Source organism: Athene noctua, chromosome 1, assembly GCF_965140245.1.
Source record: "Athene noctua chromosome 1, bAthNoc1.hap1.1, whole genome shotgun sequence".
Lineage (NCBI taxonomy): Eukaryota > Metazoa > Chordata > Aves > Strigiformes > Strigidae > Athene > Athene noctua.
This window is the reverse complement of record NC_134037.1, coordinates 137,737,105-137,762,708: the sequence shown is the minus strand read 5'-3', so window position 1 is coordinate 137,762,708 and position 25,604 is coordinate 137,737,105. Positions and strand designations below refer to the sequence as shown.

Genomic DNA, 25,604 nt, shown 5'->3' with positions numbered 1-25,604 from the left:
GCAAGTGGGAAAGTACTGACTTGGCTCCACACCCATCTGAGGGGAAAGGGCCCTTTGCTTTCTCCAAACAAATCATGCTTCCCTTGACTCTGCATAGCTCAGCTGGCAAAGAAGTGCCACTGCTGCTCAGCTCTTCAGCAAATACCAAAATGCACCCCTAAGGCAGATGTCTCATACCATGTTGTTTAGGAACACGGGCACCAAAGCTGCGTTTGCCCATGTGGAACCATCCAGCCATCAACAGCCCCTAGCTTGAAGAGTGAACATACACGTCTGCACACACCCAGGGCAAATCTCTGCAATGGACCGATAACAGCATTTACTAGATGTATTTGCACTTTTTTTATTCTGTATCTGTCACTACAGTCATACTTTGATAAGGGAAACAAATACAGCCCTTTAGAACTCAACCCCTGTGTGGCCAAAGGGATTCACATTGCACTCCCAGAGTTACCCATGTCTGTTTTTAAGGGACATTAGTTACCATTCCTGCTGTAAGAAAGAGTCCCGTGGTGATGAAGCCTGTGGAAAGAGGCACCCATCTTTTCTGCTAAGGAGAGTGAGTTCTTTTAAGCACCCACCTTTTCTGCTTAGCAGATTGATTTCTTCTCTTAGGAGGGCTGTGTCACAAGCCCTGTGACTCCAGCCTGGCCTTCTCTTTGATGTCAGTAGTTCGGGTTCCCCTGAAATTCCAATCCCTGTAAGGAGAGGGGGAAAAAAAAAATAATCTATAAAACATAAGAGAATGAACAGTGGAAATGCACTTCAAGCATGAAAAAGAAACATTCCAAGAAGTCAGACAGCTTCACAGCTGCTCCACTCCTCAGTCAGAACTACTTGGAAGTCAGAGTGAGGAGACCAGTAATTTAGACTCAGACTGACACAGGTGGCTGCCTTATTCCTAACACAGAGCAAAGAAAACACTTTAATTCATTTGGCTGGTTCCATGTAACAAAGGAATAATTTTGACTTGCTGCAAGACATTTTTTAATTAGAAATAGGATGAGTTTGTTTCAATATTAGAAAGCAGCTGAGCAAGACATTAGAGAGAAGGTAAGGCATGGCCTACTTCAGGATCAGCTCATCCCTGGAGGTGTCAGCAATAGCAGGGACAGGGAAGGGATCTGACCCCTGTGCTCGGCACTGGTGAGGCCGCCCCTCGATGAGTGGGTTTAGTTTTGGGCCCCTCACCCCAGCAAGGCCATTGAATGACTCAAGCGTGTCCAGAGAAGGGCAACGGAGCTGGTGCAGGGTCTGGAGCACAGGTCTGATGGGGAGCGGCTGAGGGAACTGGGGGGGTTTAGTCTGGAGAAGAGGAGGCTGAGGGGAGACCTCCTGGCCCTCTACAGCTCCCTGAAAGGAGGGTGCAGAGAGGGGGGATGAGTCTCTTGAGCCAAGGAACCAGCGCCAGGCCAAGAGGGAATGGCCTCAAGCTGCGCCAGGGCAGGGTCAGACTGGCTCTTAGGAAGTATTTCTTTGCAGAAGGGGTTGTTGGGCGTTGGAATGGGCTGCCCAGGGCAGGGGGGAGTCCCCATCCCTGGAGGGGTTGAAGAGTCGGGTTGACCCAGCGCTGAGGGATCTGGTGGAGTTGGGAACAGTCAGGGTGAGGTTCATGATTGGACTGGAGGAGCTTCAAGGGCTTTTCCAACTGAGATGATGCTGGGATTCATCCATCTCCCTTTCTCCAAGACCCTGAGCAGCATCCAGCCTGTGCACTAGGCAGCATTCGCCCAAGCTGCTGGCTGCAGGGCAGGATGTGAGAGCAGAGACCTGACGAGGGCCACACCATCCCTCCCCATCTCCAGACAGTCCCAAACCTGCATGCAAAACACCGGCAAAAAGGCTCACCAGCTGGTCCTTTAGCAAATCCAGCTTGGTTTCAAGTTGCTGGTTTTCAAGGCAGAACCAGTTCAGCTGCTGCAGCTTGCTGGTGTTTTCCTTTGTCAGCTTCATTAGCTGCTGCTGCAGGTCTGAGATTCTTTTCTAAAAAGATACAAAAGGTTGGACTGGGATGCAAGGGGACAAATCGTCATCAACTACCTCCGTGAGAAAAGAGGATGCGTGTCAGCAACTGAAGCAGAGGCAGGAAAGATGGTGGGAAATGGGAGCTGGATATTATGGTCTGTTAATGACAGGTGGAAAAAACCCCAAACATGAACATGTTCACAAACAGATTTCAGTGTAACTATTCAGCCCCAGGGAAATGAAGCCTTAACAGTCCACCGTAACACACATTTCCCTCTTTTCCCTGCTCCTTACCTCCCACTCTTTGAGCTCCTGGGAGCACACATATTCCTTCTCCATTATCTGCACTTTCAGCTGTTCCACATGGATATTAACAGAGTGTGCCTGAACTGCTTCAAAATCAACCAGCTGCCCAAACTTCTCCATCATCAGATGACTGCACTTCTCTTCCAGTCCTAACGGAAGAAGCATGGCACAAGTGGCAGCACAGTCTTTCATTGGTTAAGAATTTCTGCCTTGGCCCCCAGCTTTTTGTCTGAGCTCTTTGGTATTTGCTCCGTAATAATTCACACAAAACCACGCAGAGCTCACAACTGAATATTGCTGTTTGTCCTTGCCCAGGACCGTGTCTTTGTGGTCACTAAGCCACACTCTAAGCCCGTCCTAGTAAGCCACTCCCACACCAGAGGCTATATAGGCTCTCTGCAGGTTTGGTGGTGCCAGACACATCTTCAGGTTTCGCCCTTGGGAAAGTGTTTTGAATAGGGCTTGTTTCATTCTTCTTATGGTACACAGAGGAAGAAATTGCCAAAAAAGCTTATGGTGCTTTAGGGAAAGTACGTTTTTCCTAGCAGTTCTGGTTTACAGCCAGAAACAGCAATCGTGTGTCCTGACTTCTGGTGCCTCATCTCAGTCAATTCTCCTTATACTAACTTCCCAAACTACTTCACACAGCCTAATGGCTCGGCAGTTTTGGAGAACTACCAGTACTTCATCAAAACAGTCCACTTGATCTCTTTCTGTTTTATTTTCTGCAGTAACCAGCTGTGACATCTGTGTGAGTGTGAAGACAGACATCTGGTGAGTTACCCCCAACCAGTGAGGGGGACAGACTGAGCATTAGAACATTGTGTTGTTTAGCATCTCTGTTACTCACGTCGAATCTGTATCTCCATCTCCTTTTTGTCCTGGATAAGCTGCTTATGTTGCTCCTGGGCCTTCTTATAGATCTCTCTTTGCATTATCTTTTCATTATGTAGGTCCACAATTCTCTTCTGCAGATATTCTAAAGACTGGTTGGTAAATACCAGAGCCTGGGAGAAGTTGCTGGGCATCTCCCCATTAACCAAGTACTCTACCTGCAAGAAACAGCCATAAGCAAGGCTGACTACTTATCAAAGGTGTTGGTGATCTCTCTGGAGAACAAACACAGGAGTTTTAGAGAACTAATGAATGAGGTAACAGCAAGCACAGGCACAACTCTCACATTTTAGGCTGGGGAGTCACTCCCACTCAGCAAAGCTCAAAGACTACCTAGAGCTGTGATGACTGCCTGTGTATAAAGCCTCTACCTGGAACAGAGGGGGAGAAAGGGACTCCCTGTCAACTGTACTTTCAAATGATCTGGGAGCTGCAGGACTGCAGTCAGGCCTTAGGCTCTTTTCCCTTTACTACCAACCTTTTAATGAAGGGAGATAGAACAAATGGAGAGAGCTGAGGTTGCCTCAGAGGTATATAAGCCAGAGCAGGCAGAGGACTACCTTCTCTCTCCGAGGACAAGATTCAGCCTAGAGGAAATAACAGTATTGTCTTCAGTTTTCAGTTTCTACTTATCATCCCCATGCTAACAGCTGTGTAGATGAATGCACTGCATCCAGTCCAGCATTTCTGAATTGGGCAAAGCTCCCATTAGTTTCAATAGTTCAGAGCTTTTTTTTGTTTGGCTTTTTGGGGTGTTTTTTCTTCAGGAAGATATCAGCTGGTATGGACCTGAAGAAAAATCCCATGCCAAACCTATAAAACACTTGATGACTATGCACATTTTAGCAATGCACTGACCTGCCTGTCAGTATAGAAGAAGGAAAAAAAAAAAAAAAATCTAGAGGAAATAGCATCATAAAGTTCAATTAATGGCATTTCACTCTCAGGAGACTATGATGAATCAGGAATTAAGGGCCCCAAAGAACAGTAACATCATTGTTTAGATATACACAGGCCATTCTGCACCTGCAGCTGCACATCTTGAATTACCTGATGGAGTTTCAAAGGCACAACTACATATAGTTCATTCAGTCTCTGCTGCTTTTCCTGCTGAAAGGTCTCCAGTTCCCTGTCTGCAGTGTCCAGACTGGTTTCCACTACTTTTGCCTGCAGAAAGACAAATTGTGGACAAACAAAAACCCCATAGTACTCAAACACATAAGGCAGCAAGGTTCTATGTTAGAGTTACTGAGCCAAAGGGAAAGTATAGAAAAAAATGATTTTTTTTTTTTTTTTAACATACTATGGTAGATGAGTTTCATAGGCAAATATGAGACTCATCTATATATTCAAGCAAGATTCTACCCTGAATACCTCTGTACACGTGTACAGTCAGAAACATCTCCTCAGTAGAGAAGCCCTGTATGTATCAAGAGACAGCTGCTTTGTTTAGTGTCTAAAACACTTCTAGATCTACAGAGCCTGCAAGATAATTTTTTATTGTGTTATGCCTGGAAATGCTTATTGATTCTGCATGAGAAAGAAACAATTCGGACTCAAATGTCAGACCCCAGGGTGAATATGTGGCAGCTGGCATTTAGGAAAGCCTTTAAAAACTAAACAAAAAATGTTGTAAGTTAAGCATATTTGATGGAACATTTCTGAGACACAATAAAAGCAAGACTTGCATAATGTTATTTTGGCAGAATCTCTCTATCCCGGATAACCCTTCAAATTAAGATATTTTTGCATTAATATAAATCAAATGTCTTGATGAATGCAGGAGCTCAAAAAAAATCTAAAAGGAAAACTTGCACCAAAAGAGTTTAATTCAGTGATTACTATGACAAAGAGGAAAAGAAAATAACTAAAAGCAAATGAAACAGATGGAAGAATAGCATTTTTAGGCATTTATTTATACAGAAATTCAGGTTAAAATAAGTAATCTTTAATCTCTCCATCCCCACACGCATGCACAGAGGATAGGCCAGGCTACATCAGGTGTTTCATCTAAAGCAGAGAATCCAGTTTCTGCTGCTGCCCGGTGGTTAATCAGCTGGGGGGGGAACTGGTCCTAAAACCTAGATCCAGCTTCACAGCAGCTAAGGTCGGATTGCTTTGATTTATCTTTTCAGGAGGACACGTGACCCAGTGGAGCTGCCTCCTGCCTCCATGCTACCTACCACAGATATCTCTACCCAAACTGAGGCCTCTCAAAGGGTTAGCATTTTGTTTTTAAATCTTAGCCAACATCACTAGCACAACATTTTCACCATAATGGAGCCAGACGGTGCCTGCTGAGAAGAAAACATTGCAATACCTTTTTGGCCAAGGCATTGTATTTCTTTCTGAGGTTTGCAGCAACTTTCTTCTCCTCCATTAAAGCTTTCTCAATGTCTAACCACTTCTGCCGGATCTGGATGGTGTTTTGGAAAAGCGCCCCAATGCACTCTGAGAAGGAAAGAGTCAAGGAACAGCTTAGTTTCATTATGACTATACTACATTACAGGCTCGAGCTAGTAGCTTCTCCTAGTGTGCACATTGCCCAATGTCCCCCATAAGATGACCATGCTCTTGGTGCCCTAGAGCCTTCTCAAACATAAACCACTTGGGCCACATTCCTCCATGAGGAGGAGAGTGTCTAGGATGAATCTTTCTTTCTTTACATTCAGTCAAGACAGTTTGTTTCCAGAAATAAGACTAAATGCATCAAAACCAATATTAAAGCCAAGTGCTCAGAAGTTAGCTTTTGTAAGTAATGCAGCCCCAGGAATTAATATATGTAAAAAATACAGTATAATCTTCAATTATGTGAGCATGTATTTTTTTTATCCATAGCACCCTTCACTGTAAATGATGAACTTGCTGTAGGGATCATTTATAGCTCTATTTGTAAACAAAGCTGTGGTTCCTAGGACCTGTTTCATTTGTTTCGTGATAAGGAAGATATCTGTGAATTTTTATCTAACAGTGATTTCAGTCTTACTAATCAAGTCCATAATTATGCCCAAATCAGCAGGCATAATAAAAAAAGAGGCCAATAAAGGCAAAGCAATTGACACAAAGAGACAAATATGAAGAGGCTAATGCAGCATATAATTTCTCTATTAAATTAGTAATTTGGACTTTTCTAATAAAAAGTAAAAATCTTCATTTCTTCCCAACATTTCATTGAGAAAGGAGATGAATGAGGAGTTAATAAAAAATTCAATTTGGGGAAATGATGTTAGAATCCAATTAAAAAAATACGATAAAGTAATTTGTTGGTAACGTCTAACTGAAAATAAAGCAGTGTTGTTACATGGTCATTGTTTTTTTAATATTTGAGTGATATGTCAAAACAAAACCAAACAAAACTAAAAGAACATCCTAAATCAGTTGAAGTCATACAAAAGAAAATGGGGTGGGGGGGAAAGAGTTGCTTGCCTTTGTTGAATGAGTGAATGAAGAAGATTTTACAAAGTCCTAACTGTTCAGATACCCTTAAGAGAACAGCCTTAGCAACAGGCAATTGCTGTATAAAGCCACGAGGTGGTAACAAAGAGCTTAATTTAAGAGCATGGCAGGGTCCCGGCAGAACTCCACCGAGCAGGGATCCAGCCAGGCCAGGCAGCAGGGTTCCAGCGAGCAGCTACAGCCTCACTCCCGCTCCACTCCCGAGAGGAGCCTTTTCTCTCCAGAAAACAACCGTGACATGGTGAATAGTTCTTTACACAAAATCGTTAATTCTTAGTGATCAGCTAAGTTTTATTTTTCCAAACTTTCTAATGAGGGTACCCTACACTACCAACAGTTCCATTACCTTCACCAAGATTTCCTGGGGAGAAATGCTGCACTCAGGAGGGGTACACACATTCTGGCCCTTAATGGCATTAACACACAATGACTAATGAAAAATTCTGCATTTTGGTTTTAAACACACAATATTGCCCCTATAGCAAAACCCAAGGAAATGATGGCTTCGGTACTCTTTGGGCAAACAGAGTCATCAAAGACTTCATCTTCAGATCCAGAATTTTCTTCATCAGACTCCAAGGTGGGCTCTTCATCATTCTCTTCATTCTCATCTTCTTCACCTGGAAGAAAAGAACAGTACTGCTGGCCTGCAGAACATCCCCAGACCCACTAGCTATGCATTATGCCATGTGTTGGTGAGCGCAATCCCATTAATCCACAAAAAGTCAGCATGGTAATATGTGAATCCAAGCACCTTGTGCCTATTGCATTGATCTGACCATTTCACAGAAAGAAGAAAAAAATAAGGAGAGAGATCACCTAGTAGTGCCAAAGGCATGTTTTTGTGACTTCCTTCAATAATATTTCCTCTCTTTGTGTGCTAGGAATTTAAACCTTGTGGGTTTACCATTCTGCTATAGAGATTAATCAGTCAAAATGGAGGCACAAAACTGTCACAAAAGCATCACTAGTGTCTGTGCTTTTTGCTAATCATGTCCCACTTGAAATCAAAAGCCAATTCAGAGCAACAGCACAAGTATTTTAGCTCAGTAAGACTGCCTAGCCTTAACAGTTTAAAACCGAGTCACTGAGATAAATGAAACCCTTTCATGATATGTTTAGTCCTGTGACTAATAGATGATTTCAGATTAGGCCTATGATCTCTCATTAGTCAACGGACAGATTAAAGGAGAATGTCATGAACGTGGCAGACTAATCACTTATCCATAGCTCCCATTGGCACAGCATAGGAAGTACCTATTTAAAGCTTTGGCTCTTCTTCATACCAATTATCAGTCCTCAATAGTGACTTACAGGAAATAAATTACAGGAGTTGTCACGTAGTTATGTTAGAGACTGAGTTACATCGTTATCATTCAAGGTGGTTGCCACAGAACATGGGTCAGTGTATAACCAAAGTTCGGTAGGTCTGACCTATGGTTTTTTGAGTTGAGTTCAGTGTTGCGGGTACCCAGGGCTCTAGCTAGACTGAGACATTTACTTGACCACACGGACGTATGTGTAACAAATCCATAAAACAAAAGGAACAGTATCTCCAACCTGCTTCTCTTCCTCCTTCTTTTTTTTCCATGCACTTGATTTTCTTCTTCAGAACCTTGGTCAGAAAGTGGGCAAACTCATTGTTTTCTCCAAGGGATGCTTGGAAGTTGGCATAAAGAGCTTTCTCACATTCCTGAAGCTTTGCAATCTCACACTTTCTATCCTCCATCTGTGCAAGGTAGCTGTTCAGTTTTGACTAAACAAATAAAAAAACCACTTTAGTTAAAAGGTACAACCCTCATATGTGTATACAGGACGTACTTGTGAAGATCTGGAAATGCAAATCTTGCCTTTCTCTCTTTAAACCCATGCTTAAATCAAGAAAAAACCTATAAGAATGCTCTTAAATTCAAGTATATGATTTGTCACTTGTTCCACATCATGCTGTACCTATGAAAATACAACTGTTAAGATTAGGAAAAGATTAACTTTTGAAAGTTAAAAGTAACCATCCTAGCTTGATCATCAAGAGTTTCTTGTTTTTCAAAATTTAGTACTGGATGCTGGATCAGTGCTAAAATAGAGCAAAGAAATGCCACCATTTACTTTAGGGCTTGCTTTTGTTTCACACCATGCATTAGTGGTAGCTAAATCCTGAGACACGGGGCCTACTTACTTGCACGGCCTCCTGCTCACTGATGAGGGTGTTAACACGCCCCTGGAGAAGGTTCTCAAGGTTCTCAAGGTTCTTCAGGATAAACAGCTCTTCATACCACGTGATATAGCGCAGATCAGCACTTTTCATCTGCACATCCAGCTTCAATTTCTTGTGCCGCAGAAAGCAAAGTTCAGCATCAAAGTTGATCACCAGTGCGTTCATCTGGAGCATATGAGAGAGTCAAATGAGGAACAGGGAAAGTATCAGGGGTGGAGCTAAACCTGAGAAGCTATAGAAAGGAGCAGAAGGGAAAAATTCTCTCTGCCAAATCAACAACTAAGCACTGAAGTTCTTAGAAAGACAAAGTTAACTGCAAAGGTGTCTTCATTCTCAGCACAACAGTAAAAGAATCACCAGGGCTTCACGGGAATGTTTCACTGCATCCCACTCCTCCCCACAAGTATTTTACTCTTCAGAGAATATTTCACAGTAGCCTGAAGTAGTTCATGTAACAACCCCAGATGTAGCAGTAAATACATCTTCTGCCTTCACAGACTTCTGTCACAATACCTGCCAGCTCTTCCCTTAGATATTTAACAGATTTACCAGCAGCATTTTGGATATTCTCTCAAAACCTTCACACACATGAACACAAGGGTGTCTGTGTTGGGGTAGACCACAGAGTCAATGGTCATAGTAGAAGTTAAAGATGGTAGGAAACAAAGCAAAGACGTGAAGAGAGGTTGCCATGCTCCTCTCTGTGCCATCCTCAACTCTGACTCAGGGACATCCTGAGCTTGAAGCAGTATGTTTGTGTTCAACAACTTTAGATGGATTTTTCTTCGAGACTTTATCACACTGTAGCTTCCCCCACATCCTAACACTGAGTTCCAAAGCTTAGTTATTGTCAGATAGGAAAATTATTTCCATTTGCGTGTCTCAAGCTTTCTATGTGACCATTTCATTTGATATCTCTCCTTTTACGAGATGATTCCCACTCTCTTTTTCTATGCTATTCATAATTTTATCACCTGTGTAACACAACCCTTTCAGTTGCCCCTTTTCCAGGCCAAAGATACTTTATCCATTTAGACGTGCCTTTTAAAGAAGCCTTTCCACAACTAAGCATCTTGGTTACTCTCTTCTTTTGTACCTTTTCTAATTCTACAAAATAATTTTTGAGACCAAAGGGTCAGGACTACAGTTATTAAGAGCTCATGAATCTACAAAGTTGTAGGGATGCTCCTTTTTTACCTCTTCATCACTTTTCAAGTAATTTCTAACATTTTACTAGTCTTTATTGCCCACTAAGCTCTTAGTTTTATAGAGCAATCAATAAGAAATCTAAGATCTGTTTTTCAAGTGGTAATAGTCAGCACACAGGTCACAGTTAGGGATTTATACTGATGTACACTGTAAATTTGCAGCAGATAGCATCTTCCTCAACTTTGGAAAGGCAAGAGTGGCTGCAATCCTGAGATGGAAAGGGTTTTGTTTTTATTTCTGATGCAGTGGTATTGTTCAAACTGATAAAAACAATTTTTTGGTTTCCTACCTTTTTAATCAAGGTCTCCTGCAAGTATAGATTTTTTATCTTCTCCCTCTTTAAAATTTCCAGTTCCATTTCTGCTGGCTCTGCCTTCTCAACCTCAAAAACCTCTCGTTGCTCTGTGACCACAGACGATGCTGTTTTCATCGGGTGTGCACCTGCAGCCTGTGCCATGGGGCCAATCTCTTTAATGGAAGGAGCTCGAAGAATCCCATGCCTAAATGCATGAGATTCCAATTGTTCCTGGAGCTTTGCCTTGGCCTCTTGCTCCTCTTGGAACTTCAGGAGGGTGTCACTGTCATACTCAAATTTTTTTTCAGGAACCTCATCTGGGTGTAACTGAGGGATCAGGGGAAGAGGGAGACATTCTGATAAATCCAAGGATGTCTGTATGGATTTCAATTCTTGCACTAAACGCTTGATTTCATCAATAATAGAAATCTTGAGATCCCTCAAAGACATGATCTCTTTGTTCATATTCGCTTTCCTCTTATGGATCTGCAAAGGAAAAAACAATTCCAGTAGGATTCTCCAGGAACACTTACATAGTACCTGGTCTTCCCCAACGCAGGAAATGGTTAAGAGGCTTTTGTACTGACTTTCCTTCTTTCCATGTTAGCTTTCTTTTCTGTACCGTCTCCACACATCAGCATTTTTAAACAGCTGTCTTTCAGTCTGTGGTTTTACAAAAATCTTTGGAACCACTCCTCTTCCTCTCATTGACAGAAAACAGCAAAGGTGTAAGAAAGGAAATGAGGCTTCCCCATTCTCTCAGTTCCTGACTTGATTGTGAGTTTCTTGACATGAGATGTTGAAGCAGTGCAAAAAGCAGACAGAGGCTGTGAAAGCAAGCTGTGGGCTTTAGAGGATTAGTCATTTGGGCTGTCTCTCAAATACAGAGAGTACCTCAGCTTTGATATATGGCCCTGTTTTCAGGCATATAGCACAAACAATACACTGCTAAAGAAAATCAGATTTAAGACTTTTGCAAAGCAAGCTTCCATCCCCAAGACAAAAAAAAAAACAAAAAACAAAAAAACCTGAGAGGCCCTTTACTGTACACACTACCAAACACAGCTGCACAGAAATCTACACTTCTTTGACACAGTCATTGAAGCAAAGCTGTTATCTCACATAACCACATAACCTCAAAGATACTGAAAGAGTCCTCTACAAATATAGGTTCTGGAAGGCAGATGTGACTCTTGTCTTTTACATGTGATGATGAAGCTGAAATCACAGCTACTGCAGGTGGTTAGACATGGAACAAAGTTCTGAATTTTCAAAGTATAGTAGATAACAATATTAAGAGCAAGAAAGTAACGTTCTGTTGGATGCTTTTGGATTTCATACAAGCCATTAGATGTCTAAAACAAATTCTCTCCAGGCCCTCCAGCTAACCAGAGTCCCAAAGTCAACTCAGAAAACTTCGGTATCAGCTGAATAATTTTTTCTCCAACTCAAGATGAAGATGCACTAATCTGAGAAGTGACACTTAGATGTCAGAGCTGGGAATTAAACAGCCAAGTGCAGTAAAACCTATTTGTAACAATTCGTTTGCATATTGCTTGGCCCATAGGCAGACCTCAGCGATAATTCTGTACTCAGAATTCAGAAATAATAATTCTGTAAAACATCATTAATTATCTGGATGATGGGGGAAAGTGTACCCTCAGCAAGTCTGCTGATAATGCAGAACTGGGACAAGTGGCTGACACACCAGAGGGTTGTGCTGCTGTCCAGAGGAGCAGGCTGGAGAGATGGGCTGACAGCAATCTCATGAGGTTCAACCAGTGGAAGTGCAAAGTCTTGCATCTGGAGAGGAACAACCCCATGCACCGGTAGAGCAGCTGGAAAGCAATTTTGCAGAAAAGAACCTGGGGCTCTTGGTGGACACCAAGTGGACCACGAGCCAGCAATGTGTCCTTGTCACAAAGAGGGCTAAAGACTATCCTGTAGTGCCTTAGGGAAGGTTGGCACAGGTCAAGAGAGGTGATGATCCCTCCTCAGCAGTGGCAAGGTTACAGCTGGAATGCTGTGTCCAGTTCTGGGCTACCCAGGACAGGAGAGATGGTGCTACTGGAGACAGTCCAGTGAAGGGCCACTAAGATGATTAGGGGACTGAAGCAGCTCTCCTGTGAGGAAAGGCTGAGCAAGCTGTGATTGTTCAGCCTGGAGAAGGCTTGGAGCAGGGTGGATCTCATCAACATATATAAATAGTTGAAGGGAGGGTGCAAAGAGGATGAAGCCAGGCTCTTTTCAGTGTTGCCCAGTGACTGGTAAGAGGAGATGAGCACAAACTGAAACACAGGAGGTTCCCTCTGAACATCAGGAAACACTTTTTACTGTGAGAGTGACTGAGCACTGGCACAGATTGCCCAGTAGGGTTGTGGGGTCTTCATCCTTGAAGATATTAAAAAGCCATCTGGACATAGCCCTGGGCAATCTGCTCTAGACGGTCCTGCTTGAGCAGAGGGTTTGGACTAGGTTACCATCAGAAGCATCTTCCAACTTCAATCATCTTTGTGATTCTGTGAAAAGGAGATGCTGTATTAATTTAGTCTTTTCACATGAAATAATAATTGAATGTGGTCTAACTATTATATTTGGCAGAAAATTCTCTGATCTTTATAAAAGAAAACAACCCTATAAACCAACCACCTGAAATAACTGGAATTCTTCATCTGCATAAACATGGAACTTACAACAAGAACTATTCCCTTTGTTTGTACTGGTTTGTCCTACTGAGTTAGGTTAATCACTAGGTATCTGGTAACATCAGCACAACAATGAAGTACTGGAGCCCAAGTATGAGATTAAAACAATGAACAAATCTCCTGAGACTGTACCATTGCTTCTGTATAGCTTAGACCTGGCTATAAAAGCAACTCAGCCTAGAGGTTGCCTGAGATTAAGCAACCAGTTCATGAGGATAAGACTGCAGAAAATTCAGGGCTGCTGAAAGCATAACTTACACTTCACCAGACAAATATAAACCATGCAGTGAAGAGGCTCTTCTGTCAGTAAGCAGGGCAAGAAATAAGCCTTTCTACCAAAAAGCAACTAGACAGTTTGAAGTTCAGTAGATACATTTCTTCATTGTTCTTTTAGCTAAAGAAATTTTTCACTCTTTCATTTTATCTGGCTGGAGTGCAAAAAAACAGTTCCTGTGAGAGGAAGGACAGGGGAAAGAAGTCACAAGCAAAGCAAGAGAGATACTGCACAACATTTGAGCTTCTTATGTCTTTGTGGTTAAAAGATGTGCTGTAGCTGTAGGAGTCTGATCACAGAAAGGTGGCTCCAAAAGACCTGGTTTCTCTGGAAGATATCAATGCTTAGGACACAGCAGCAGCGAGTGCCAAAGTGCAAATATGGAGAGGCCGCACTAGAAACACCTGTCCTTGCTCACATCTGGTTTTGTAAAGTTATTTCATGGCGGGGGTTATTTAGCTCAGTGTTTTAAGGAAAGCATACCAGTTACTAGACAATAAGACTTCTTGAAGAATTCAAAGACAGATGTTCTTGCTGAAGTACTAGAAAAGGCAAATTCTCTTTCTCACTTAAAAAGAGCCAGCTGTGAGTTATCCTGGATTGATTCCGGTTTGAGTTTGGTGAAGCACTAACAGTTCACAAGAGAAAGGCTGATTTTTAACCAAAGCTGCCTCAGCACAGTCTGTCCTTTAAGGCCTTTCCCCACATACACTTTGATTTCCTTTCATAAATTTCTTCAGTGACTAATACACTATTCTCTCTCCCCAAAAAAGGGGGAAATATACACATCAATGAATCAGTTTACATACCAACATTTCCAGGGATGTAAGCTGCATCACCTTCTTCTCAGTGTTCATTTGCTTGTGTTCAGGGACTCTGTAGTTAGGGGCAGTCTTCAGCTTATAACATCCCATATTTTCCTGGGCTTCTTTGATGTCCTCAGCATCTTTGGGATTCTCATAGTCATCACTAGGTTTGCTCTTGTACCTGGTAGGTACAAAACAAAGCTTAACTTTAAGAGAGAAAGCATAGAGATGAACAAACAGAGTCATTTCATACCTTCTGATTTGTGCAGCAAGGCTTGGGAGGTGAGCTAGGGATCAACACACCTCTTTCAGAAAAGAACAGCTACTTTGGGAAGAATATCCTTGCACATTTTGAATGAAAACCTCAGATTTTTTTTCCCCCCAAGAACTCTTATAACATAGCTCCACCATGGGACAGGTTAAACCTTTACAACTGTACTGAGTTCTGGATTTAGTGAGTACATGATGCTCTCAATCTCAGGGAGCCATGTGTCAACACTCCACCAGCCCGTAGCACAGAATACCTGACCCTACTCTATATTGTTAAACACTTAATAACCTTAAAAACCTTGTATTCTGACCCTATATTGGTTCCATTCCCTGTCATTCATCTCGTAATGAAGAACTTCTTACTTCCAGGAGCATTCAAAGGTGTCTCGTCCCCCTTTCTTGCCTCTCAAGTTAAAGACCAGCACAGAGCACAAAGGCATAACACAAACACTCACACAGTGATGTTAACACAGCTGACCTAGCCTAGCTGTTAACAGCATCTGCTGTGTGAGGTGCCAGCAGGGTTAACACAGTTGACTTAATGGTCTAGGTTTCCCTTAGTCATGTCCAGTTTAGATACCTTTTTACTCCCTAGCTGAAGATGCAGCTACACAGATGAAGCTTTTTAATATTTTAGAAAAACCATAGAAACTAACTGAAAGATTTTAATGCTCTATTGAGACTCAGAAATACATTAAAACATCTATTTTAATTACAACCACTAGGAATATAAAGTCTAGGCAGAGATATTATAGTGCCATATGACAGCTAAATAGCATTACTTGACCTTAGACCAAAAGCAGAAATAAAAAGGCACAGAGTCCATTTCAAGACTCACAGTTCATCCCACTCTGCCTTCCTCTTCATGATCTTCACTTCCATCTCATCAGATTTCTCAACAATTCTTCTGATTTGCTCATGTTTGCTTTCTATATAATGTGTTGTTGGCTTTCGGACCTCTGACATTTTCAGCTTTTCATTCTTGCCCTCAAAAATTCTATCATCTGGACCAAAAAATAAGGTGAAGATATAAATACCATGCAGCACAACACAGTCCCAACTACTGGAAACCCCCTGGGATGGTTCATGTAGAGATGGTGTTGATCAGTATAGTTCCAGTGTAGTGGATGATTGGAACATACTTGGGTCTTTTGACTTGACTCTTAGTCACATTCTACCCGAGGAATTAACAGACAATTGCTGAAACACACATGGAAAACTATGTGTATGTATATATATATATATATATATAAAATAATTATAATTTCTTTAGCTTGGACTCAGTAAACAAACAGATGAAAGCCAGAAACCACAATACTGATAAGCCTGAAATGGTCATCGTTAGCCCTATGCGTACGCCTTGTCTCTGTGACGATCTCCCTTTTTCCTGCTGGTTTACATGCCCATTTAAGTATTGTCCTCTTCCACGATGGGTGTTCCTTATCTTGGTAGCATTTCTCAGTCATTGCTAGAAGTCTGTAGGTGGAAATCTGATGATTGCTTTGAATAGCATGAACAACAACAGTGTCAAATTCCAGTGAGTCTTGAAACCTGAAAAGCCAAATTAGACAAAACTGTCTGATGTCAGTAGGCACAACCCACCATTTTACCCGGACTAAAAGAACATGAATAATGTAGTTTACTTATTGCACATACAATCATTATATGTAAATACACAAGTCAGTAAGTAATAATATGACATCTGACACTACCTATTGACTTTTATCCAATCTAGGAATGGAGTTGCTCAAGAATAAACATATTAAGACCTCTCCCAATATTAAAACTTACACCAGGTTCTTCATGAGAATATCTTCCATCTTCCATTAAGGACTGATTAAAACCATATTCATTCAAGTCTTTTTCCCAATCACACATCGTGTGCCTAAGGTGGTTTTGTTATTGTGTATCATTTCTATTGTGTATTTATTTTTAGGAATTCATCTTCTGGCATATACTTAGATTTAAGAAAAACAAACCAAAAATGCACCTTGCGCTTAAACTTGTGTTCTTGAGAAAGTTCAGTTCACAACTTTAAACTGTATAGGGAACACTGTTAGCAATGACACTAAAATATCTGACAGACATGCAACATGCCTGAAAAACAGGGGTTCACTTCACAGGTTGTTCTTTCAAGTTTCAGTAAGAGTTCTTGGTTACTACTGAACCTGCTGGAAAAAACCCAGGCAAACTTAGTCTCAGAAAACCTATTTTCTAAACATATAAGTTCTCTAAATATATAAGCGAATCAAAATTAAGCTCCTTCCTTGATTTGAATATCTTAATTTTTATCAAAGATTCAAAAGAAGTAAGTACACCCAAATATCAATATATGCTCTGGTGTGTGTTCTGAATAAAGTAAAATTAGTCATAACAGAAGAAATATTGATTATATGAGGGGAAAAAGAAAACCCAACACATTCTCTTTTCTTGTGGCAGGTACAACTTTGTAAATGATGAGTCCCATGCAAGGTTAGAGGGAGAAGTGGTACTTACTGATTTTGTAGTTTCTGCAGTCCAATCAAGTGTTTCTCATGCTCCCAAGCCAGCTCCTTTTGCACTAACAGGATTCTCTGTGCTGCCTGTCTGTCTAGCTCCTCAAAGATCCTATGGTCCATCTCATACTGCTGCAGAAAGACAGAAAACCCAGCATCCTATTATCTTGGCTACTAGGTTTTGGTAATAAATATTTTTTCCCAGTGACAGAGTTCCATGCACATCAGCAGAATCCTTTATTTCAAAAGCTATTCACATCTCCACAGAGAAGCACATTTTTCCCGCTTACTTCTTAAATGGCACAAATCATCAGCTGTGATTCAGAAATCCCAGAAAATTATATATCACAGAACTACCTTAATATATTATATATCACAGAACTACCTTAATGCAAAGAGCTGGACATCTTTGGTGCCAACACATAGGGTAGGAACATTTTAGAAGGTGCCTCTGAAGGCAAACAACCCTTATAAAAAACAGAAATACCTCTTTGTGCAGCTGCATGTGCTTGGGCAATTCCTGATTCTTTTGAAGAAGAGAGAGAAACTCATGCCTCAGTACAATTAACTCCTCTCTTTTCTTCTTTTTTTTTTTTTCAGCTTCCTTCATTATCCGTTCATATTCCTTTTTCTGCTTGACTTCCTCAATACTGAAAATACATACAAAAGGAAATAGTGTTATCTCAACAGAAGAAAGATTACAATTTATGTAACCTTTTAGATTTTCTTGACAGCCTTAAACTCCCAGTGAACTCAATGGCTCTTAGGATAACTTAGAAAGGAATCACCTTCCTGTTTATTTGTACAGTCCTAACATCGTGGGGCTTTGACCTTGACCATGTGTTGTCTCTGTAGTCTGAAGTGAGCAGAGTACCATATCCGAATTAGCACCACAGAAAAATAAATGAAATGGAGGCAAAGGCTGAAAAAGCTTTGTGTGTAACAAGGAAATGACCCAAGTTCAGGGTGATCAACTTCTCCCTCCTCTTAGGGAAAAAGAAATATGTTGTCTGAAGAAAGAGCTACCAATACTTGAAAATCTCTTTCATCGTTATCCAAGCAACTCTTACTTGTAAGCACTGGGATCCTCAATGTCTTCAGTAGCCTTCTCCTTCTCAAGACCACTCTGGAATAAAAAATGTTGTCTTGCCTTTAAACAAGCAATAAGAGTTTCAACAGACAATAAAGCTTTTACAAACATTAAGACAGAAGTCCCATTGCCTCTTCCAGAACCAAAAGAAACCTTCATGATCAATATTGCTACATGGGCCTTAAATAGCAGGTTTTAATGTTTCAAGAAGAAAAAGCAAATAAGTTGGTTTTCATGTAAAAGAATTAATGAAGCATAGTTTTTGGGGACAGAGAATATAAATCCTATATCCTCCCCATGAACATTAACCATTACATCATTGCTTGTCCTAACTTCACTCTGTCCCATATCATCTTTGGTTCTCTACCCCCCAAACCCAATCCTCTTGTCTCCCCTCACTGCCACGTTGACAAGAGACAACATATCCTGGGCTAATTCCAAGTTACATGTGTAATTAATCTGGTTTGCTTCTGCCGACTGCATAATGGGGTTCACAATTATTAGCTGTGAAGAATGACAGATGGATGGACACTGCAGTCGCACAAGCCTCATTTCCCTAGGCAATCATGCTCAAAAAAAAAAAGGGGGGGGGAGGCCTATCACCCTACAGTGAATACAGTCATACTAAATTGATCTGTAATTTAACTCAATTAGTTTCAGAGGATTTGTATTTGATTCTCTAAGAATCTCATTAAGTTTAATGAAGATGGAATTTTTTTAATCTTCCACATGACTTAAAACTAGAATAGATACTTAATGAAGATATACTTTGATAAGGGAAAACTCTATTAGGATGGTCATTAAGGAATGTTGTTAGCTTGAATAATAGAAATCGACCATAAAGATCTTTATATAGAGCTACTTACATACTCAAAATGATAAACCTGTATATATGCTTTATAATTGTACATTAATCACTGCTTGTAATACTGGAGCTAGCAAGGCTCTGATATCACATGTTCCAATCATTCACTTAATTTAAATAAAATAATTTTGAGTCTATTCTCAGTGCTATATATTCTCATGATACTGGTAAAGAATTCCATGAACAATTTAACTAAATGACCAAAAATCACAATTTCCTCTCTGTCTTCCCTCATCAAGCATCTTTCAAAACATAGTTACCAACAAATATTAAAAAGTTTAATTTGTTCTATGTTGACACTTTCAAGATTTTTAAACTGTACTAAATGTCTAGCTACTCAATTCAGTGTGCACGATAGCACTTCTTGACTCAACAGGTATCACTGCTTCTTTCAAGTTATATTTGTTTAACTCAGACACTTGAGATTTTTTAACAATTCAGTAAAGTCTGAACACTTTCAGTGGTGTAGCTGACACTTCTCTGTTCTTGTGTATTATCAGTAGAACTGTTTTTGAGTTCTAGTGTCAGCTGTTTAGACATGCTGAAGGTGATGAGCTCTATGGTAATTACACAACACCTGCAAAATCATTACTACTAATGCTGTCCAAGAGTGAAAGAAGAACAGGACCAGCATCATGCTGTGCTATTCTGCAAATTTTAAAAAAATCCAACTTGTGAATTGCACATGAATGGTACTAGATGCATGGAGAAACTATACATTCGGTATTCTCCAACATTATTTCTAGAATCCCCATTCAGAGCATAATCATTCTGGAATTAAATATAAGACAAGTATTAAGTATGACAAACCCTTGTGGTTCTTTCATTCTAGGAATGTGCATGATTACACCTTTGAGTGGGAAAAGACTAGTAGAACATTACATATGGACAACACATACTATGTTTATTTGGAGAAAAACACAAAGTATTGAAAAGGAACAATGCAGTCATAGTGCCTGTTCATTAGGGAATGTTTTGCAAGAGCTGTTCTTCCAAATTGTTTGGGAAAACCTCAGCTTTTGCTGTGAAAGATCTATGATGCCAAATAACAGAACTGCATTTTGCCCATCTGCAGTAGTTGCATAGTAAACAGGCCTAATCCAGTGAAAGAAAGAGACTTACCCTAGGAGAAGGGATTTTGGCTTTTAGCTCTCTGTGAACATCCTCTGGAGACAAGATGTTGAAAGTAAAAATGTTTCCATCTCCACCACAGGTAATTAGAAATCTATCATCATAACTGGAACAGATTCCCTTGATCTGGCCATAATCATTGTCATGTACATTGAAGCACCAGTATTTCTTCAGGGTATTCACTGAGAGGTCTTGATCTTGGAGAGGATAAACACGCAGTGCACCATTCTGCATTCCACAGAACATCAGTAGTCTGCTGGTACTGTCAAATAAGCAATGAGAAACAGTAATAGCAGGCAACTTGTAACAACTAAGGCCACAGCTCAACACACAATACTTGAAAGAGCTAATCTAGTTTAATAAATTAAAGGGCTTTTTTTCCCAAGTTTGCAAGCTGGGAGGCAAAGACCATTTAAAGCATGTGTGATACTACTATAGAATTTTTTCCAGCTAACTGGCTGCTCAGGGATGTTCCAGCACTTGCTCGGTATCATGGAACTGGTCTCAGGCCTGCAGGGTAGCAGACACCAAGTTCAGAGCTAGAAAAGCAGTTTTGCCTCCCTGCTCTCCACCTAGTACAGGTGGTGGTGAATGCAGCCAGCTGTAAATTAAAGCATGAACTAAACCTCCCTCCATAGATGCAGAACATGCCTAGCCTTACAGGGAACCCAATATTTGGAGTCTGAAAATAGTTCACCCTTTCCATTCATCCAGTTCACAAAATATCCTGAGAAGCCTGTATTCTTTGCACAAGAGAGGTGGACTGATCCCTCCATGTTCTCCTTGAGGGCTGTGTCCTCTCTTTGCTAACTACAAAAAGAACTGCTGTTCTGGTAATCACAATTCGCAGAGACTTCTAATGGTTCTCCTGGAGTTCTACAACCTTGAGTCCTAATCAGTACTTAATTAGAAATCAGACATTTAAAATCTTTGAAGGGCTTTTTAAATTACTCTGTCAGACACAGTGCCCAACTGTCTCCATTAGGAATTTTAAGTGAAACTCGGTGCCAGGAAAACCAGAGAGAATTCCTGAATACTAGAGTTGAGCCACAATTAAAAAGGGACAAAGCAGTGTACCCTCCTCCCTTCTAAGTTCAGTTTCATTGAGCTTTATCACAAAGTTATCCGCTACACTACAGTGTTTTACCAGAAGGAGATTTGGTGGATGGGATTGTTGTTGGTGTCCCCAATAGGAATCACTTCAAAGGGTTCATCTTTCCTGTTTTCAGGATCATCTTGGTGATCATGTGAGAATTCACAATGATAGAGGAACCCTGAGTCATAACCACCCTGAAGAAGAGAATGACCATAAGGAAATGGTGACAAAAGAATACTGAAGCAGCTGACCAGGTAAATGCAATTTTCAGAATAATTCTTCCTTTCTAATGGATCTACAATAGGTTAGAGAATGTTACTTCCAAACATCTAGAGATCCTATTTACCCACAGAGAAAAAGCTATCACAACATTACAAGCCATCCTACCAATATGTTAAAGATCCTATCTTCTGCTTGTGAGGGAACAGCTTAGTCTTTGTGCCCATTCAGGCATCACCAAGAAGCATACCTATTGGAAATTTACTGCACAATCTGAATTGGAGTGATTCTACTGGTTTGCTTCACAAAAACCACTGAAACTATCAAGTATGAAGGGAATGCCATGTCATAGAGATGGCGGGTTTCAAATAATCAGTTTTCTAAGGCACCCAGATGTGAAGGGAGAGTTGCACATCTTGCAATCCCATCAACATGAAATAAAAATTGATTTACCAAGGAAAGCCAAAATCTTCCTGGTGCTGAATAAAACCCACAGAGGATGGGACTGGGCTCCTCTGGTATGTAGAGAGGTGGCAGTGGCTCTTCTTCAGGTTCCTCTTCAGGTTCTTCCTCCTCTATCTCCTTTCCCATTTCCTGTTGCTGCTTTATCCATTCAAGCTTTGCTTTCTTCAGCTCCTCCCTTTTTTTCTCTCTCAGTGCAATCTCCTCTTCCAGCTATTACAACAAGCAGAGAAACACAGAGACAGGAAACCAAGGCACTCTGCACATGAAATCCAAGGTGGTCCTGGCATTATATATACAGAATATCTAGAGAAATCTCTATTCAATCAGCTAAGCAGAGATCAGCCAGATTTCATGGGAGTCTCCAGTGGAAGGCCTCCACTTCCCTCCTCTGAAGTATTTTAACTCATGGGCCTTTGAAACAGAAACCACTCCGCACGAGAAGCAGGCTTCAGCATTTCCTCAGAGAGATTATTCCCAATATTTATAACTATTAGCATACTACTTCTGCAAAACTCTTAAGCCCTGTCCTCTGCCTGCCCAGGAGGAAGAAAAGCACTGGAAAGCTGAACTCAAATTCCCAAGTTCTAGTGCATCATTGTAAAAGAGTAAAAGAGAGAAGCTGTAATGGACTTCACTTCTGAACAAGGACATTTGCAGATCTGTCAAACCTTTAAAACCCCCTCTCCATTCAAGCCTACCTTAGCATGAACAAAAATCAAACATCCTCTAAAACAGGATCTTCCTAAGAAGATATTAGATATCAAGTCATAGAGAAAGGTCTGGAAAGGATCTCAAAAGAGCATTCTTTTGCCTGAAAGTAGAATCAGCCAATGTTTGTCAGACCTACCTTTTAAAAATCTCCTGCTATGGGGACTCTACAGCCTATTTCAGTGCTTCACCACCCTTACCTTCAGAAATCTTTCCTTACATCTTAGCTAAAACATCCTTGTTGCAATTTATTAAATATTGATCTATTCCTAGAGGTAAGAGAGAGCAATTAATATTCTTTCTCTCTATAGAAACCTTTTCTATTCTTAAAGATTTATAGTGTTTCCCAATGATATTTTTCTCTTTTGACTGAAAACAAAACCAAACCAACAAAACTCCACACACGTTCTTTCAACCTTTCCTTACATATGTATGCTAGCTTTGTGATCATTCTTGTTCCTCCTGTGAGAAAAACATCATGAAATTTTTCTCCTGAATACTGACTTCCTCCTAGTTATAACAAGAAATGAGGCTTTGCCTGACATTCCGAAATGCACCACTCAGAAGACAGGAGCAGTTCACAGAGAAAGCAGAGAAATCACAGGTTAAGAATAGAACCAGAGAGGTTGTTGGACTGTGCTGGATTGAGCATGGGACTAAAAGCCTGCTCACTGGAGTCCTGCTCCTGAGTCTAACATCAGCTTGTTTTTTAATTTCACAAAATCAACTATAGATGAGAGCTGGCACAACTCTTTGCCTTTGGCTCTGCATATCTTCTAAAATGCTAGTTCTCATTCAGAAATAAAAACCACACCTTTAAAGTTATTACAACATTTAAAAAAAAAAAAAAAAACAACAACCACAAATATTTAACTGCTGAAAAAAAAAAAGTTTCATGTTTGCCTCAAAGTGACCACACGGGTGTTTTACAACTGTTCAGAGGAATTTCCAACAGGGCTAAGTCAACCACAAAAAACATACGTTTTGTGAAAGTTACCAAAATGAAGATATTTTGAGAACTAATGTGCTACACTACCTTTCCCTTTCACTAATGCCATCTTCTAACTATAAACAAAACGCACATCATTCTTTCAGTGTGATGTAGGTTCTATTTGAATAAACAAACAATGACTTGTAATTTAAAATGTTGAAACTCAGACACACATGGACTCTACCTGGCCTTTCCCTTCAAGATAGTTAGCAAAAATCCTGTGATGCTATACAGGGACAAGAAACCTTTTAAAGTAGTTTTGTCCTCTGGCACAAAGAAGAACGTTAAATTCTGCCACAGGAGATTTCTTTACCTTGATTCGGGATTTAATGCTATAAAAATGGAAGTACTGCATTGGAAGGTTTTTTAGTTGATAGGTGGATGCTCTATCCTGTTCCTCAGGGAGAGGTGCAGGAACCTGGAGAGCAAAGCCATTCTCACAAAGGATGAGCAGTGTGCTCTTCATCTGTACAGAAACACAAAAAATACAAGTACAGGGCAGACGTATACAAGGAACTGAGAGAAACTGGAAAAGGTTAGGCAGAATATGCATAGGCACAAAGCCAAGCTCCAGCCAGGAGCCATTAACTCTAACTGTGCTCTTATTTAAATGGACATTTTTAAATGGACGTCAGAAATCAGTGAGCTTCTTTTCTGCTATGTATGCTAGGCAAAGCTACAGAATTTAAGAAGTCCTCACCATATACAAACCAGCTATCATTCTGACACTCCCTGGCTTGGAAGCAGCATGATGATATTTTGGGTGTTTTGTTAAATGAAAGGATGGATCTGACCCAAGAGTTAGGAGCTGAGGTTTTGGTTTGGTAACTGTTTGAAAGTTCATATGTTTCTATATTAATAAAGCCTTTCTACCTTAAAGGCTGTGCTCAAAATCTTGCCAAATGCTATTTAGCTTTGAGCTTGTTTTTTCTTTGCTGGTACATGCCAGGTGCTTTAAAATGCAAACTTTGGAAGAATAGGCAAGGTGAGGGTAATAATTATTTAGTGTTTTGAGATTTTAAAAAGCAAATCTGTGCTTAGTTTCAATTTTCAAAGCTATCTGAGAATAGAATGAGGCTTATTTTATCTGACCCATCCCTAAAAATGTGCAAAGGGGGCATATTAGAATTGCTATGGAAACTTTAACTAAGAATGATACAGCTCTTGTGTCCATAAAATCTAAGTCTTACCAATGTATTCATTAAATGTATAGTATTTAATCACAAAGGTGCTTTTTTTTAAAGAGAAAAAAAAATAATAGTGTAACACTCAAATGCTTGTATTATGTTTAGCAAGTGTTCACATCTAGCAGTGGAGACCTGATACCAGTAGACAAAATTACTCAGGCAGAATCTAACATATCAAAGACATGATGGGTGCTTTTTTAGTAAGTAGGAGTACCTTGTCCTCAGGAAAGGACTCAAAATGCAACTGTCAGATCAAGATCTGTCATTTCTGCAGTAAGATAGAGTTCATACCAGCAAGAGTTCTTTTGGCAGCACAGTTTTTATCAGTTCCCATGAACAAGTTATAATAGCTACACCTTCCCATTGTGCACCAGTATAACATATCTTGCTGGCCATTTGCCAACATCTAAATATAATGAACAATCTCCCCTCTAAATAAGAATACTGCACCAACCAAAATTTCGGATGTTACTCTAACCTTATAGAACTTCTGCTAGCAAGAATCTATTTGAGTATGTCACTGACACACTTCAAGCACAGAGTCTGAATTGCAAGAAGCACCCAAAAGCTTTCTTAATGTGGTCTGAAAGCTTTGCAAAAGCCTGTTTTAATAAGGGCAAGAGGCACAGGCAATAATGCTCACATAACTGTTATTAAAGAATACTTCCCAAAAGCTAAGGCACAAGCTTGTTTCTTCAAGGCAGGAGCTCAAAAAGCTGAGCAAAATTTTGTGGTTTGTATTGATTCATGGAAAAAAGACCCTACAACTTGATTAGAGTTATACAGGAGGGATGTTTACTCTGGCGGCAGGGTGCAAGGGGATTTCTCCACAAAGCTTGCACACCCACCACACATTTTACCAAAAAATTATAGAGTGTGTATATACATATTCATTGGATTACATAACACAAACATACATATGCATGAGTAAGGCTGGGTTAGCTCTACAGGCTGGTGTCAGC

General features: G+C 40.4%; 1 protein-coding gene across 1 annotated transcript in view; it reads right to left on the bottom strand.

Annotated features, from left to right (window-relative positions):
• Positions 1–657: 657 nt before the first annotated feature.
• The window catches only part of CFAP44 (cilia and flagella associated protein 44), a 45,781-nt gene continuing 20,834 nt past the window's right edge, over positions 658–25,604 (bottom strand). The window contains exons 15-34 of the mRNA XM_074928110.1: positions 23,769–23,921; positions 21,745–21,966; positions 21,124–21,266; positions 19,968–20,238; positions 17,961–18,016; positions 17,378–17,540; positions 16,892–17,022; positions 15,753–15,946; positions 15,234–15,399; positions 14,129–14,306; positions 10,335–10,826; positions 8,798–9,001; positions 8,182–8,377; positions 7,134–7,241; positions 5,486–5,616; positions 4,216–4,332; positions 3,122–3,323; positions 2,260–2,420; positions 1,849–1,983; positions 658–698 (exon numbers count right to left, since the gene is read on the bottom strand). Coding sequence (XP_074784211.1) covers positions 666–698; positions 1,849–1,983; positions 2,260–2,420; positions 3,122–3,323; positions 4,216–4,332; positions 5,486–5,616; positions 7,134–7,241; positions 8,182–8,377; positions 8,798–9,001; positions 10,335–10,826; positions 14,129–14,306; positions 15,234–15,399; positions 15,753–15,946; positions 16,892–17,022; positions 17,378–17,540; positions 17,961–18,016; positions 19,968–20,238; positions 21,124–21,266; positions 21,745–21,966; positions 23,769–23,921 — 3,456 coding nt within the window. The 3' untranslated portion in view covers positions 658–665. The remainder of the gene's footprint in view (positions 699–1,848; positions 1,984–2,259; positions 2,421–3,121; positions 3,324–4,215; positions 4,333–5,485; positions 5,617–7,133; positions 7,242–8,181; positions 8,378–8,797; positions 9,002–10,334; positions 10,827–14,128; positions 14,307–15,233; positions 15,400–15,752; positions 15,947–16,891; positions 17,023–17,377; positions 17,541–17,960; positions 18,017–19,967; positions 20,239–21,123; positions 21,267–21,744; positions 21,967–23,768; positions 23,922–25,604) is intronic.